Below are 15,376 nucleotides of genomic sequence, written 5' to 3'. Positions count from 1 at the left end.
ATGTAGATTGAGCAGGAAGTATAACAGATAGGAAATCCACATCTGGTTACTTCATATTCATGGGAGGTAATTTGGTTACATGGAGAAGCAAGAAACAGAAGGTGGTCGCCTTATCCAGTGCAGAAGCCGAGTTCAGAGGTATGACTAAAGGAATTTGCGAACTCATTTGGTTAAAGAGGTTGCTTACTAAACTTGGGTATAGACCTACATCTGTAATGAATCTCTTTTGTGATAACAAGGCTGCAATAGCTATTGCACAGAATCCAGTTCAAGATGATCGCACCAAACATGTTGAGGTAGATCGACACTATATCAAACAGAAGCTCGAAGCTAAAGTGATTCAGTTTCCTTTCGTAAAGTCTGAGGATCAATTGGCGGCTATTTTGACAAAGGCAATTTCTAGTAAAGTGTTCCACAATTCACTGGACTAGTTGGGCATTGGCGATATCTATGCACCAACGTGAGGGGGAGTGTTGGCGTGACTTGTGGACTATTGACTTTCTTGCTTTACACACCAAGGATTCCCATTATAATTATATTTGATTTACTTTAATTCCTGATTTCCTACTGTAAATAGAAATATGAATTTATTATTCACTTGCCCATTAAAATTTCATTATATTATAAATATGACCTCATATAAGGAGAAGAATACATAGAAAATTCCCACAAACAAATATTCTCTCATAGTTCTCATATTTTAGCATATGACTTCTCTCAGTTTCCAAGGGGGAATTCTAGGGCCGGTTTTGTCACTAACAGCTTCACTTTGTGCTAAACCATCCAACAAGCTCAGGTGGTCCAAGACACACAAATTCACAGGACTTGAGGAATGGGTTGTGATGTCGTATATGGATTTAGAAGGACCACTGGACACTCTAAAAGTAACAGAGGTTTTGGGTGCTCAAAAGCACCAAAATCCAGGCCCATTCTTGTTGAGTCCAGTCACATGGGTAGGCATGAGAGAAAAAAGCCATGGTGGCACTTCCTTTTGACAGTTGGTTACACACAAACCCTCTTTGGCACCCTCCCTTGATAGCTCCTTACGAACTAGCCAAAACTCAAACAATAAGGGCATACAAATAACCAAGTATGATTATTTAATCTTATGCCTAGTTCACACCTCACCGTTTTACAAACTTGAGAAGAGGAATGGAAGGAAATAGAATGGACTTTGCTAGGAAAATAAAACCTGGGAGATTCAACCCTTGGAAGCTAGAGGAATAATCTCTGACTTCTCTCTTTATTTGGGTCCCTATGAATCACTAAGTCCAAGTACTTTCACTTTTGATCTTAGATGAGAATGTAGGGAGAAGAAAGAGGTTAGAAGATTGCTATAAGTGGAAACTTATTAGGATTTGACTAGGGGGAATTTCATGAATATATCTAACTTATATAACCTCAAACCCTTATAAATTGAGAATTTGTAAAGAGGAAGAGAGAACTTATTAGGATTTGACTAGTCTGGACACAGGATAAGAGGGGGGAGTGGGGTAAGAGAGGCACACACGTACTACTTACGCTAGGTCTTTGATTCATTCTCAAAACCTTTCAAGCCATAAAGGAACAATTTTGGAGCTTCTGGAAGCACATTCATGCAAAGTCCAAACTTCTCTCATCTTCTTTCATACTACCTTTTTAAATCACCGAAGCCAATCTCATTAAGCAACATCTCAAGTCCTTAACCACCACCAAATTCCTCACAAAATACTCCAAAATCTCAAGTATTGCTAAAAAAAGGAACCCTTTCCAACAACAAGAAAGCCACTCTGAGCTTCATTAAACATTCTTATGCAAAGCCTCTGGTTTTCCATGTCTCTACCATTTAAATAACCAAATTCAACATCTTAAATCACTATCTCATTCCCTTAAATACCACTAAAATAGCTCACAAAACACTCTAATTGATCTCAACCATTACCTAAAGGGGAAACATTTTCACGCTGCTACCAGTCGTCTTTAGCTACTGTAAGCATCCAAAACTCAAGCTTCCCACATCTTTTAACCCACCAAAGCCACCATGCTCATAACCTTACCCATTACAAAGCTCTTAAATCCCAAGCACAACCAAAGGAAAAGTTATTTCATGCGAACATTCCGTGTTGCTAAATTTGGGAATTTTTAGTTCACACACCAAAAGCCTCTCATGATAAAACTAAGCAAATATTGATTCAAATGAGCCACTAGAGATAAGGTGATCTTGCCATTACATCCCAATGAGCGATTGAACATTATTAAAGCACTCCCTAACTGTATGTAAGGTCACTATAGTATGATGGACTAGGCATCCCTAACTACTATTGTTTTTTACTTCCCCAAAAAGGTCTTTGGCAATCTGAATGCTATGCTTCTACTTCTGCTTTTCTGTTTGAATACATGGTAACATGTCCCCCGTATTTGGCCAGGGATGAGCTAACTTTTTCGAGCGGGGGAACATTCCAATTTCAATGTAATCTCCAACCCAATGGGGTAAAAGCCAAATTTCCAGTTTTTAGTCTGAATTCATCTCCAACCCATGTCATGGGGCTAAAAACCTGCCCTAGCAAATAAGGTGGGCTAAATTTTATATAGCATTTAAGTTGTTGTATGCATTTTAATTTAATGTTGTTGTACTCGTTTTCATGTTAAGTGAAATTATATTATGTTTTGAAATTTCAATTTTTTTAGGTTAAAAATGTTCAAAAAATTATATCACGAAGGTTTAAATAAAAATAATATCAAGAAAAATTAACGACAAAAAAGGATTGAACAATTCTTAAACAATTTAATAAAGCCACCAACTCAGGGATGGAGGAAAAAACTGTTTAAATCAGAACAATACATTAATAGTTTTGTTTTAAAAGGAAAAAAATTGGGTTTAGCCTCATTTGAGTTGGAAATGGCCTGAAGCTCAAAACTCTTTTAAGTGTTTTGGGTATAATGCTAGAAACTCATACACATTCGTAAGTTAGAGCTCGACTCATCCTTACGGCGTCAAGTCCACTGCAGCGCTACAAAGATATATATATTTTAGTCAAGAGCGCTACAAGATTTTAACTATAAATGAAGGGCAACTATAATAAAACTCTATTATTTAAATGACTTATTTCTCTGAATTGCAAGAATTTCATCTTCACCATGTCTGTTTTAGCTTTAATGGTAATTATATTGTTTATTATTGATCAAGGCCAATATTTATTTGTCAAATTCAAAATTTTCACTTGTTTGTGCTGCAGCATGGCACACTATACATATTGTATCATATTCCGCATGTGTCTAAACGTGCAACATAGGAGTCAAACTCTCAAGAGTCTAATAATGACCCCAATACAAAGCCATATATCCCAAGCTTACTGTCCCTTCTCAATGGCAACATGACATCCTAGGGAACTCTTATCCTAGAAGATTCATTTTGTAACCCTTTTCGTTTCGCATAAAAAAATAAAAAATAAAAATAAAAATTTAAAAATGGCACCATGGCACCATGGCACCAAATGGATGAACGCATGGCCATGCCCAAGCCTAAATGCTCACATAATCTTAACAATGCATCTGGGAAAAAGGTATCCATGATACAGATCGCATAGCATAGCAGCACCGTTCTAATGTTGTGGGCTTGAAACTTAAAAGGCAGTGAGTCAATATTCTTGTTATTATTGTCACATCTTGACATGCGTTTAGACCTACTGGACAAAATAGGAAACCCTACATTTCTCATGTGTAGACCTCAGAAGCATCTAAGTACATAGGGAAATGCAGTACAATTTCCCCCCAGCAAAATAAGAACTATAGTTGATGTGTCCTGTATGTGGAAAGCAATTCCACAGTTGAAACAAATCACCATAGGATGCCTTCAAACAAAAACTGTTAAACCAACAAGGGTTCGGTATTCCGTTTACATGCATTGTGTTTCCAATGGCACAAGATTTCCAAGCACGAGAGATGAAGGCACATGTCAGTAATGGCTTCATTTGGTTCACACAGAACATTTCAGGAAGTTTAGAAGCCAGAAGGACCTGTCATCCTTGTTTCTTAAATACTAGGGCATCCCAAAGATCATCAAAACCGTACGCGTTTCACGTCGGACTGTGGAACACTTACATCATTCCCATTACCCTTGACTGACGCAGATGTTTGGCCTCGGACCTGCAGAATCAATCAAGCCAATTACCTCTTTGTTGTTAACTTCTGTTCTCAAGCTTTTAACCGTAAACAGTTCTCAAAGTCCACTCCACCAGACTAAAAGAATATAGAAGAAAACAGAACAAAAGAAACCATTTCTTCGAGAAGATTACAAGTATTATTAGTTGAGAAAACATGTGACAGAGATAATAATTGCATTCTAATGGTGTGTTTGACTGAGATTTCAAAAACTATTTTTAAATGCAGTGTTCAAACTATTCAATTGGAAGTTTCCAGTTGTTTAATAGTTGTATGATTTCTGAATTGAAAAGTGAAAACATATTTTGATATTTTCGGTTTGTTTTCACGAAATTAAACAGAGAAAACTGTTTTTGAATGTAGAACAAAACATGCCCTTAGGAATTCAAGCAAGGTGAACTTCTAATTGGCATTCCTTTTTTATTGATCACATGCTTCTTATTTTGATATTTCCATGGATGGGAGGTCAGAGGTGATGACTTCAACACTTGACCTTGATTTAATACTTATATGTGTCAAAAAGTGGAAAAAGATGCAATTGTGCACGTGAGAACATGTTTTTTTATGCTTTCTGTAATTGCCTAAGTCACCTATGGGAATCTGTTTCTCAGTATGCCCTCAACTATGTATCCTTTTATTCAGTTGGATGTTGAACATTTATGGGACACACTTACAGTTTCATCTGGAACAACAGCATATCTCTCTGATGGTGACACCCAAGTTTTCCCTGTTCAAGGGAAGCAGAAGAATGAATGCAAAGATCTAACAGTATCAATAGCAGGTTTTTCACATCATATGTACATAGGAGAATTTTCAAGTGAGGATGACGTAGGCATGCAATGAAGGGAAGAAAGTACCTGTTGCTGGATCAACTTTTGAAGATTCTATCTGTAGCCCGGTAGATCCATCAACACTCAAAGACTCTATAATTGTTGGAACATTCCTTCAGTCCAAAATATAAATCATCAGTTTTGAGACTTCAAAAATGAAAGTTGACATAAGAGATAATGCCAAAGATGAAAGTTGACATGCAAAATTGCCTAATTCAACCTGGATGAACCTCCCATGGTACACCCAGTTATTCATAGACTCACGGGTGCAAGACATGACTACAGGAAAGAGCAATTTTAATGTTGAGCAAGAACCCCAAAGTGCGCAAGCTATGCATCGTTGGATTGATATTGGTCTCCATGTTTATTTTGATCTATCCAAGAAAGGATACAAAAATGCATAACAATTACCAGAATCAGATGGAAACAAGCACTAGCCGAGACTAATACTACGATACAGACTGATCCTAGATTCTGCCTGGAATAAGCAATCAAGCATTGAAGGATTATCGAATGAGTAACTTTAAGTGTTAGATTCAGAGAGACAGACCAGCGGCCCACTATTCATGAGTTGAACACTTCTCCATACGTCTGTTATTTCCATAACTACCCTACTCATTCACAGAATTGATATTTGTTGAGGATAGGTTTAGATGAGAAGAAGAGAATCACTGTATTATCACACAAATGAAAAGAGTACACTGGTTGAATAGAATTCCAACATATAAACTTCCCAAGCAATCAGCTCTATAAATCAACATTTAAAAAGCTAACAGCCTTCAATTAAGCTAAGAGCCTACATTAAGGACAATATCACAAATCTGAAGCCTGTCAACAAGTAGTTCTACATTTTGCCACTCCCTATCGTATCACAACTCTTCTGAGTGCATTGTTGATTTGATTTAATGATAATGATAATCTTACAAGTCCTAAAGAAAAAAATGTTTCATCATTTGACTCTCCTATATAAATTTCAAGAATCTTAAGGTTTTTATATGCTTCTTGTCCTTGACAACATAGTATCCCTGAGCTGAAGTTGACCAACAGTTTTGCTTAAGAATCTGTATTTCATGATTTAAAAACCAATTTTTGGATGCTGTACGTGGGGATTCAGGAACCTACAAATTATCCCAACATCTGCAAAACTCACAGACCTGGAACATCTTATGCAAGTATCAGAGAAGAATAGCACAGTGGCCATCACATTTGTTAAGTTTGTTGCTTTACTACTGTTCCCAAAAGCTTACACTAGTAGGATGTGGATTGAAAATTATCTTTCATCCTAACATGTATGAAACAATACATGGTGCAGAAACATTCAGATGTCAAGATGTAAATTACCGGTCAATTGATTCTCCATGCCCAAGCTGTCCATTTGTACCCCTCCCCCAGGAGAACACATTTTGTCTTTCAGTAACAGCAAGTGTGTGTCTCCATCCACATGTTATTTGAACTACTTTCTGCAAATCCAAAATGCTTACCATTAGACATCAAAAAATTATCTCAGATAAGGATTCAAAAGAAGAAAATCTCCACAGAACTGTATATCAATATCATGGGCTATCTTAATTAATTTGGGGAGATACAGTAGTAATAAGAATGTGCCTGGTCATGAGGAAATTTAACTTGCACAGGAGAACAGTGATCAATATTGTCCCCAACTCCAACCTGTCCAAACTACACACAAAATGGAAAAAGGTAAATAACTAACGAGAAGGGAAATGAGGAACAAGACTTGCTAAAGAAGATGAAGTGAAAAAGAAAATAAAAGGTAGGCACAAGTTTTCCAGTGACCTACATAAGAAAGTAAAAAAGACATCTACCAAGTCGTAGGAATTTGAGTTTATGTTTGGAAAGAGAAATTGTGCAATAAGACGTTTTTCAAGGCCCATGTTCATCTAAGAAACAATTATTTATGAACCAGGAAAAATTAGTTAAAGGTAGAAATTAAGGGAACAAAGACAAGCAACCTTATTCCAACCCCAGCCATACAGTTTTCCATCAGATGTGAGTGCCATAGTATGCCTCCAACCGCCAGCTGTCTGGTAAGATTCAAGGCAAGAAGCGATTAACACAAAGGACTACAAAGAAACAGTTGCAGCCATCATATCTAAGTCAATATCTATCCAACACCAGTTACTCTAATAAATGCTTCATATGTTAATTGAATGTAATCCGCTGCATAATCTAGCAGACGAAAAAAGATATTTACTGAAATTAATCCAGTCAGAATTATGTACAAGTGCGTGCATACACACACAGAGTCTACTGCTTTCGCCTTTGTTTTTACTTTAGTTAGCAAGGAGAAGAATGATGGGCAACCGATGGTTGCAGAACCAATACATCACAACCCTTGTCCCCCACAGAAACCCCAGGGACATACAGTTGGAGATGCATGGGTTCAGCACTGTCGTGGAGTAGTCTGGTCCCCACACATCCTAGAAGAAGGGGATACTGTCGGATGGGGAGCTTATTTGGTTGTATCAATAATTAACTCTGACATTTGGTTGTTCCAGTTTAGCAGTTAATGTTAACCAAAAACCTGAAGAAGCTTGGTTCGCAGGAAGGAATTTATGGGCAATCAATTCCAATGTTTTTTTTTTTCCTCACGAAATCAATTATCTTTAACAAAGATGCCAGCTTCAGCTGGCAAAGTCTCTTGTTTTGGTACAAGGACATGGAAGTGAATCCCATCAAGGTTCAAGAGTTTCACAATGGGGAACAGTTATACCTCCTGTCCTGCAGCACAGGACAGTTTTTTTACTAATTGCTCTACTAGTTATCTATTTCTGGAGAAACTACGATACTGAGGTAATGTCTTACTTTACAGCAGCATCCTTCAGATTTAACTTTCAACCACCTAAGTCTTGCTGTCTAAACCATTCCATTAGCCTCCATTCTATATTTGTTCATTTAGCTCCCAGTGTGATCCTATAACATTGTTGCATATTATGATATGTGCATCTTTCAACTACAACAAAATTTTGTTTTTGGAATGATAACAGAGTCAAACATATATAATAAAATTATATCCTGCTTTCTAATGAGTTGTCCCAGGCATACGATAACATTGAATGTGCACGTCTCAGAGGCAGTTAAAGGAAAAAGTTTTTACAGGCATCACATGTTAACTACTGACAATATCAAGATCGCACAATCAGTAATTAGGCAAAGATGTCAACTAAATGACTAGATGTGCTTTGGAAAAACTGATACATGTCCATGCCAACCATGTGTCTGAAAAAAGCATACATACGTCTGAGCATTCTATTCAATACTCCAAATGAATGTGCACACGACAATATGACTCATCTGAAATGATTCAAAGCCAGAATTCATCTATGTTTCCATCAGTTTTTTGTTTTCCTTTTAAAGTATCACGGGATAGCTTTTAATACTAGTTAGTTTGTTAGATTGGCTATTAGAAAATCAATGGACACCGAAAGCTTAAGCAGTTAGGAAATGGGCCAACAACCTATAGCAAGTTAACAACTGCAGAGAGAGAGAGAGAAAGACACACACATACACACACAGAGAGAGCAACAAATAGTTGAGAAATGGAGATGATAAATGTCAAGCTCTGATACCATACTAGACAACCGCAGACCCCAAAAAGGAATGAGAATACAATGCAATATCAATATAACAAATAACAAGGCAGGAAACTAGTACCAAAGTTGCTGAAATCTTAAAATAAATCAAGAAATGATTACATTAGATTGTAAAAGCTAAGAGATCACCTCACAAATAAAGTTGTTACTCAAGGCTTCTAGCTTGTGAGGAACAAGGTGATCCTCAAAATCCCCATGTCCTAGTTGACCATATTTGCTCCACCCATATGTGTATAATCGACCCAATGAAGAAACAGATATTGTGTGCCGCCATCCACACGCAACCATAACCATCTTCTCACTCTATTTTTTAAAAGTATCAAGTTGATCTTTTATGCAACCAATAAAGCAAAGGCAATAGAGGGATTTGAACCAAGTAGAATGTAGAATTTGAAAGATAACAGAATATTTATGAAGAACAGCTCATAATAAATCTATCGTCAAGAACACCTAGGATTTGATGCGAGGAGTTTTTAATCGGTAACATAACGAGTTTAGAAAAAAAAAAAAAAAAATTGAAAAGAAAAGCCTCCAACTACAATCTGTTAGGATACAAAATAAAATCATCACATGGGAACTTCATTAAGTGAATCATAGAGCGAGGTAAACAGGAATTACCAGGGCCTGCTAGGTTTATTTTTTTGGTTTTGGTTTTTATTATTATTTGAAGATAGAGAAGGAAAATGGGAAAATAGAGAGAATAGAGATGATGGACGTGAATGAGAGAGGAGAAAATGTATATGGAACAATGCATTAAACAAAACCTAAGGAGAAAAAAATAAAAACAATTTTACATAGTTTTCTTTTAGTTTTAGTTCTACGTATCCCATCTCATTTCTTATTCATATCTCTCAAATATGAATGCTTTGTAGGGGAGCTTGTACATTGTACTATGGCACATTCGCTTCATAGTGTTATGTAAATTCTGTTTGTACCTTATTTTATGTTAATATCATTTTGTTTCTTAGTCATCTCAGTACTTAATAGCAAAGATGCTGGCTTAAAATCAAATAAAGTAAACAAAACCAGATCCTAGACATACATTAACCATAGAAACCTTCTCTGGAACCAAGCGATCGTTCCTGTCACCTAGGCCCAAGTTTCCATATCGGCCCCAACCCCATCCATAGAGTGATCCATCTTCTGTGACAGCTGCCGTATGTTCAGCACCAGCAGCAACCATTTTGACAGATATTCCCTGCAACAAAATACAAGAAAGTCATTGCATAAACCATTTCTAGGAAATATAAATGTTTATTAGAAATAACATAAAGGTTGAATTATAAGAAATTGACAGTAAAGACATCCATCAAAGCTCCTAACCACTAAAGATCAATTACAAAGAAAGGAATGTCGCTAAGGTTCTTTAACAATGATGCACATAAGAATGCCAAAAATTTAACTCATGGCCATAAGAAATCTACTTCTCCACCTTGTTTAAAATGTTTTGGTTGTTTCTTTCCATTAAAATTATCCAAAAATTAGCCTAACTGCACTCCAAAGAGTATTCATCTTCTTAAAAACCACCCATATCATCCACAACCATCAAAGAATACCAACTTATTGGCATAACTCACGCCACCCCAAACACTGTAAGTAACCTGATCCAAAGTTCCACAGCTTGTGATCAAAAGTAAATCAATTAATGGGAGCTTTATGTTGACAATTAGACTAATCCAAGAGGGATAGATGCAAGAACACTGATCATAACCCCAAAAGGAAAAAAAAAATAGAATATGAAACCCGACTAGACTTTTAGGCCATTAACAATAAGCCACACTCTGATGTGACAGAAAATTAATAACGAATATGTGACAAAAGGTGAGAAAATGGAAGCCGATCAATAGTTGGCAAAGAAATGAGTGGCAAAGTTGAACTTTCTGAACATCCAGTAGATCCCAAGAGAAGATAATGTCAAAGCAGATGGCCAGGCATCTTCAGTGTCAAAGGATTGGTAAAACTTGATCAGGATCATTCCAATAGAAGTGTTATGTTTGAAGCATGAAACCTATAGAAGGAATCACTGTGGAAACTAATGAAGCGGATGGATTCAGTTATTCAATATCTTAAGAAAGGAATGGAGCCAAACTAACAAATCAAGGCAAGAAAATTAAGAACGGCGCACCACCATTATGAATCACCAACTCTGAGACACACAGCAACAGAAAAAGAAAAACAAAATAGAAAAACCCATCATAACTTGGTGGTCCAAAGCATTGCACAACAACCCTAGTTCCACTAGAACAAGTTACCCAAGCCAATGGAACAAAGAGTCCTATAACAAACACAGATAGGGCTCAAATTACAAAACAGGAAACTTAATCCCACGGGGCTGACCAGTCAGTTTGTACTGAGTGCCAAAAACTTCACAAACACACCCTGCCCATCCGGTCACCCCATTGCCACCGACCAGTCCCCGGATATTCTCCATGCATTTGAAAACGAATTTGAACCGCTATTTCAACAAAGGTAGGCAATAATTTAGGCAATCAGTAATTTTTTTACCCTCAAGACAAATGGGATTTGTTGTTCATTAACTTGTGCAATATTTATTGTAATATGCTTAATGAGCTCAAAAGAACATCAACATTAATAAGAACCAATCTCTAATCCTTTTTCTGGCTGATTCTGCTCAATTTTTGCTCTCTGTGCTTTCCTAATTTCTTTGGAGGAATAAGGTTTGTTATGGTACGCTGATAGTGTAGTCTTTGGATATTCAACACTTTGGTTACTGAAATCTCTCTCACCTGATGCTTCTAAAGCTTTTACAGGTTCCAATATCTATCCTCATAGAACTGACTGATTACCCATATGGCTGCATAATATATATCATTCAAGGTCCCCCTCCCCCAATCATGAAATATAAGACAATATCTAGTGATTCCATGATACAGACTGAAGAACTCAAGCTTTAATTATTACTAAAATACATAGGCAAGAGTGGGGGATCACCAATGTCTCAGAAAAAGAATAAAAAAAAGAACAAAAGAAATAATGTAACCTACAACACCTGAAACGCTTGAATCTTCTGTGGCACAAGAGAGTCTTCTGTGGTGCCAAGACCAAGTTGACCATTTTGATTCCGCCCCCAACTTGAACAACCGAAAACAAATCATTAGATTAGTATTTGTATAAACCTTGGATGACTTTTATCTAGCTCAAAGGAGTGGGAAAGACAAGGGCAACGGGACAAAGGAGAATATTGATAGCAAAACATGTGGCCACTTTGGTGTCGAGTCGATAGTTCAACAACATTGTAACTTAAAACTCAAGTTACAATTCAAACAATAGAACTCTGTGTGTGTGTGTGTCTGTGTGTGTGTGTGTGTGTGTGTGTGCGAGAGAGAGAGAGAGAGAGAGAGAGAGAGAGAGAGAGAGAGAGAGAGAGAAAGAGAGAGAGTTTACAAAACACAACTAACCTTTGCACCTCACCTTCCATCGTCACTGCCAAACAGTGGCTGTCCCCACAAGCAATTTGCCTTATCCTCAGACCATATAATGCCTTTATCGGCTGAGGTGTAAACAAGTCACTGGAATTACCATGACCCAACCTCCCAAAGTCACCCCTGGAAAATAGCAAAACACTAGATACTTATGAAGCTACAAGAAAGCAAGAAAATAACTGAACAATAATAATTCACTTAACAGGTTGATGCCCTCATTACAAATGCATCCAGTCAAGCATAAATAACAATAAAACTTTAGTACACAACTGACGCCTCACTCTGCTCCATAAGATTTATTCAGCCTTAATACTATATGTTCTTATATTTAAATTAATCATGAACAAAGTGATTCAAATGAGTAGTTGAGAAATATGACAAGAATAAAAGAAAATGAAATCAAACAGAAATGGGAGTATGAGCACTGGCGCCTATGAAATGTTTTGGTTAATGGTGTTTGAATTAATAAAAAACAAAAAATTTAAAAAATAGCAATAACAGTTGTATTTCTCACAAGACACTCTATGACCAAGTTTTGAAAAAGGACAAGCATAAAAATAAAACATTAAAAAAAAAAGTTAAAAGAAGAGAACAAACCATCCCCAACTATACGCTTGTGTACGTGAGTCAGAGTAAGCAATTGTATGATCAGCTCCACAAGTAACAGATACTATTTCATGGCCATCCAATGCACTCAAATGTGTCGGTGAAAGTCGATCTTCAGCGTCACCATGGCCTAACTGCCCATCCTCTCCTCGTCCCCAGGAGCAAAAAACATTATCAGCTGTGCATTACGAACAGAATCATTATAGTCCCCACTCCCATTCAATATGTGCCCGTATTAGATTTGCACGATGACCTCAACGATGTTTTCAAATAAAAGAAACCACAGCAATAGCTAGCAAAGTAGCAACAAAGTATATCTAAAGTAATCAACCTAAAAGAGTTATGACCGTTACAGAGTAAAGCTAAGATTGCCTAAGAAGCAGATGTTGGCATATATGCCTATGAGAAAATGGATGGTGTCAACCCCCATTGCAAGTCTGGGAGGGTCAGATCAATGCAACCTCGGTCCTGCTTCATAGCTGAGACCACCAAGTTGAATGTAGCAAAGGTATTTGCTTGTTTCTTTTTTCTTTTTCTTTTTTTTTTCTTTTGGGTAACAAACAACTTTAAGTTTGCACAAGGCTTACCCTTATTAGCATATATTCATATAAGGAAGCAAAATTTCCAAAGATCAAGTCGAACCGGGGGTTTAAAAGAATGGAACGAACATGCTTTTCTTAACTTGCTTCATAAGAAACTACATAGCCCTACTTTTTTAAATTTTTTCTCCAAAAAGAAAACAGAGAACTGGCAAACACTTGAATATGTTAGATGAAGTCATTGGTGGTGGGGGAGACTTATCAAACACAGAGAGAGTAGGGATTGTGAATCGAATCATGGGTGTTTTATTATTTTCCCAGCAGCCAAACAAAGAGTAAGGAAAAGTGTAAAAGGGCAAGTAGAAAGAAAATAAATAAATAAGGGAAAAAGAGAAATGAGGAGGAGATAGGAAGCTTAGCTTACAAAGAAGAGCAACAGAGTGACTGGCACCAGCGGAGATGAGAAGGACGCGGCGGATTGGAGCACCACTGACTTCACTGGCTCCCTCTTCTGCCATTTTCTCTCAATCTCTCTCCACAGTTCAAAATTCCCACAAAAAAAAATGATAGAGATAGAAAAGGAGTCCAAAAGTCTCCTCCAACTCCAACTGGGGAGGACTTAAGAAGAGAGAGAGAGAGAAAAAAAAAGGGGTTAGGAATTTGCTTGTGCAGAAGAAAGGAAAAAAAAAAAAAAAAAGAGTAATAAATTTGGACAAGTGAGTGAAATGGGAGGGACGATTGTGGGTCCCAGTTTCTATTTATAGTGACAGGGATTGGACATGTGCTCTTCTTCCTTGTTACAGGAGGCTTACAGTTTCAGTGAGTACTTACTGATGGCAGAGACTTGGAGAAATAGAAGAGAAACTGAATTTGTGTGACAGGGAAATAATGAGGAACGGAAACAACGGCATTCATTGCGGACGGCCCTACCCACCCCTCTGCATTCTCAACCGCACACCTGTTTTTCTATCTGATTTCAATTTTCAATAGGAACTCAACCGCCACACTTCCAAGTGTGGTCTCTGCTACTTTTGAAAAGTTCGTGTCTACGGACAGTTAAAAGCAACTTTAATGGTTGTAGGTAAATTTAGGGGTATAAAATCACATTTACATGATGATTATTAGCCTCTTCGCATGCGCGGAGGCTTTTTATAATCACACGTGTTGCGCGACTTTAAAAACTTTTTATTTATATATTTTTTTAATTGTGTTTTTTTAGATGATCATCTTAAAAGTTTTCCTTTTATTATTCATGTTTTTTTCAGATCTCGTTTCAACAGTTTAAGCACAATAAAAGAAAAAAATACAATTGAAAAAATAAATAAATAAATAAAAACTTTTAAAGTCGCGCAGTGCTCGTGATCAATGGCGGAACTAGAATTCTTAGTATGGAAGGGTCAAAATTTCAAAATCACTTCTACTAGGTTTTTCATCTTCAACTGGGAGGGCCATCACTAATCTACTTGCAGTAATTGTATTGCTATATCATATATTTTATAATATATTATAAGAGATTAATAATTAAGTGGGGGGGCCAGGGCCATGGCAGGCCTTGCTGTGGCTCCACCCCTGCTCGTGATTATAAAAAGCCTCTTACAATAGCGGAAACGTGTGCGAAGAGGCTAGTCTAATCAATTTTAGGAGCTAAGGCGATTAACTTGTGTTATTGCTTTATCGTTGAACAATTGATGAAAACAAAAGTAAATTTGAAACTGGACACGATGAAAGTGACATTTATACTATCCAAAGCAAATCCAACATTAATTGAAAAATGTCATATAATTTAAGTTAAACAGTACTTTCAATCTACACAACATTGTAGCTTTAGATTATGTACATAAATATATACATATGCACATATAAAGTAAAGAATATATGCAACAATGAAGACCACTTGTGCCACCTATTTGTTTGTAATAGATCTTTCACTTTTTCGTTGTGGGTATTTGTAAAGCTATTTTCTCATTAAAATTATGATTTTTTAATTATCATTATTAGTTCGAATGAAGTCGGACTTCTTTATACACCTCATTTCGAATGATCACTCCTTATTGACTAATTGATATATATATATATATTATCACTATGATAATTGTATTCAGCAAACAACTTTTTTATTCCACTCAGAATTTTTTTAATCATGGTCATCTTATAGTTTATTTTATTTTATTTGAATTTATATATATATTTTTTAGTCTTATTGTTTA

General features: G+C 36.6%; 1 protein-coding gene across 2 annotated transcripts; it reads right to left on the bottom strand.

Annotated features, from left to right (window-relative positions):
- LOC18779777 (ultraviolet-B receptor UVR8) lies at positions 3,218 to 13,961 on the bottom strand. Of its 2 annotated transcripts, XR_002271212.1 has the most exons (13): positions 13,594 to 13,961; positions 12,622 to 12,808; positions 12,001 to 12,147; positions 11,592 to 11,673; positions 9,624 to 9,779; positions 8,711 to 8,884; positions 6,941 to 7,012; positions 6,576 to 6,647; positions 6,312 to 6,430; positions 4,998 to 5,083; positions 4,815 to 4,867; positions 3,684 to 4,125; positions 3,218 to 3,594 (listed from the first exon to the last, which is right to left on the bottom strand). XR_002271212.1 is itself a non-coding variant. In XM_007211572.2 (12 exons), the coding sequence occupies exons 1-12, from the start codon at positions 13,685 to 13,687 to the stop codon at positions 4,039 to 4,041; spliced, it is 1,329 nt and encodes a 442-aa protein (XP_007211634.1). In that variant the 5' UTR covers positions 13,688 to 13,961; the 3' UTR covers positions 3,520 to 4,038. The 2 variants fall into 2 exon arrangements, 1 of the variants encoding a protein (XP_007211634.1); XM_007211572.2 differs by having other exon boundaries at positions 3,520 to 4,125.

The sequence above is a fragment of the Prunus persica genome, chromosome G4, assembly GCF_000346465.2.
Source record: "Prunus persica cultivar Lovell chromosome G4, Prunus_persica_NCBIv2, whole genome shotgun sequence".
NCBI lineage: Eukaryota > Viridiplantae > Streptophyta > Magnoliopsida > Rosales > Rosaceae > Prunus > Prunus persica.
Note: the sequence above shows the minus strand (reverse complement) of the source record. Positions and strands in the feature narration are given on the sequence as shown.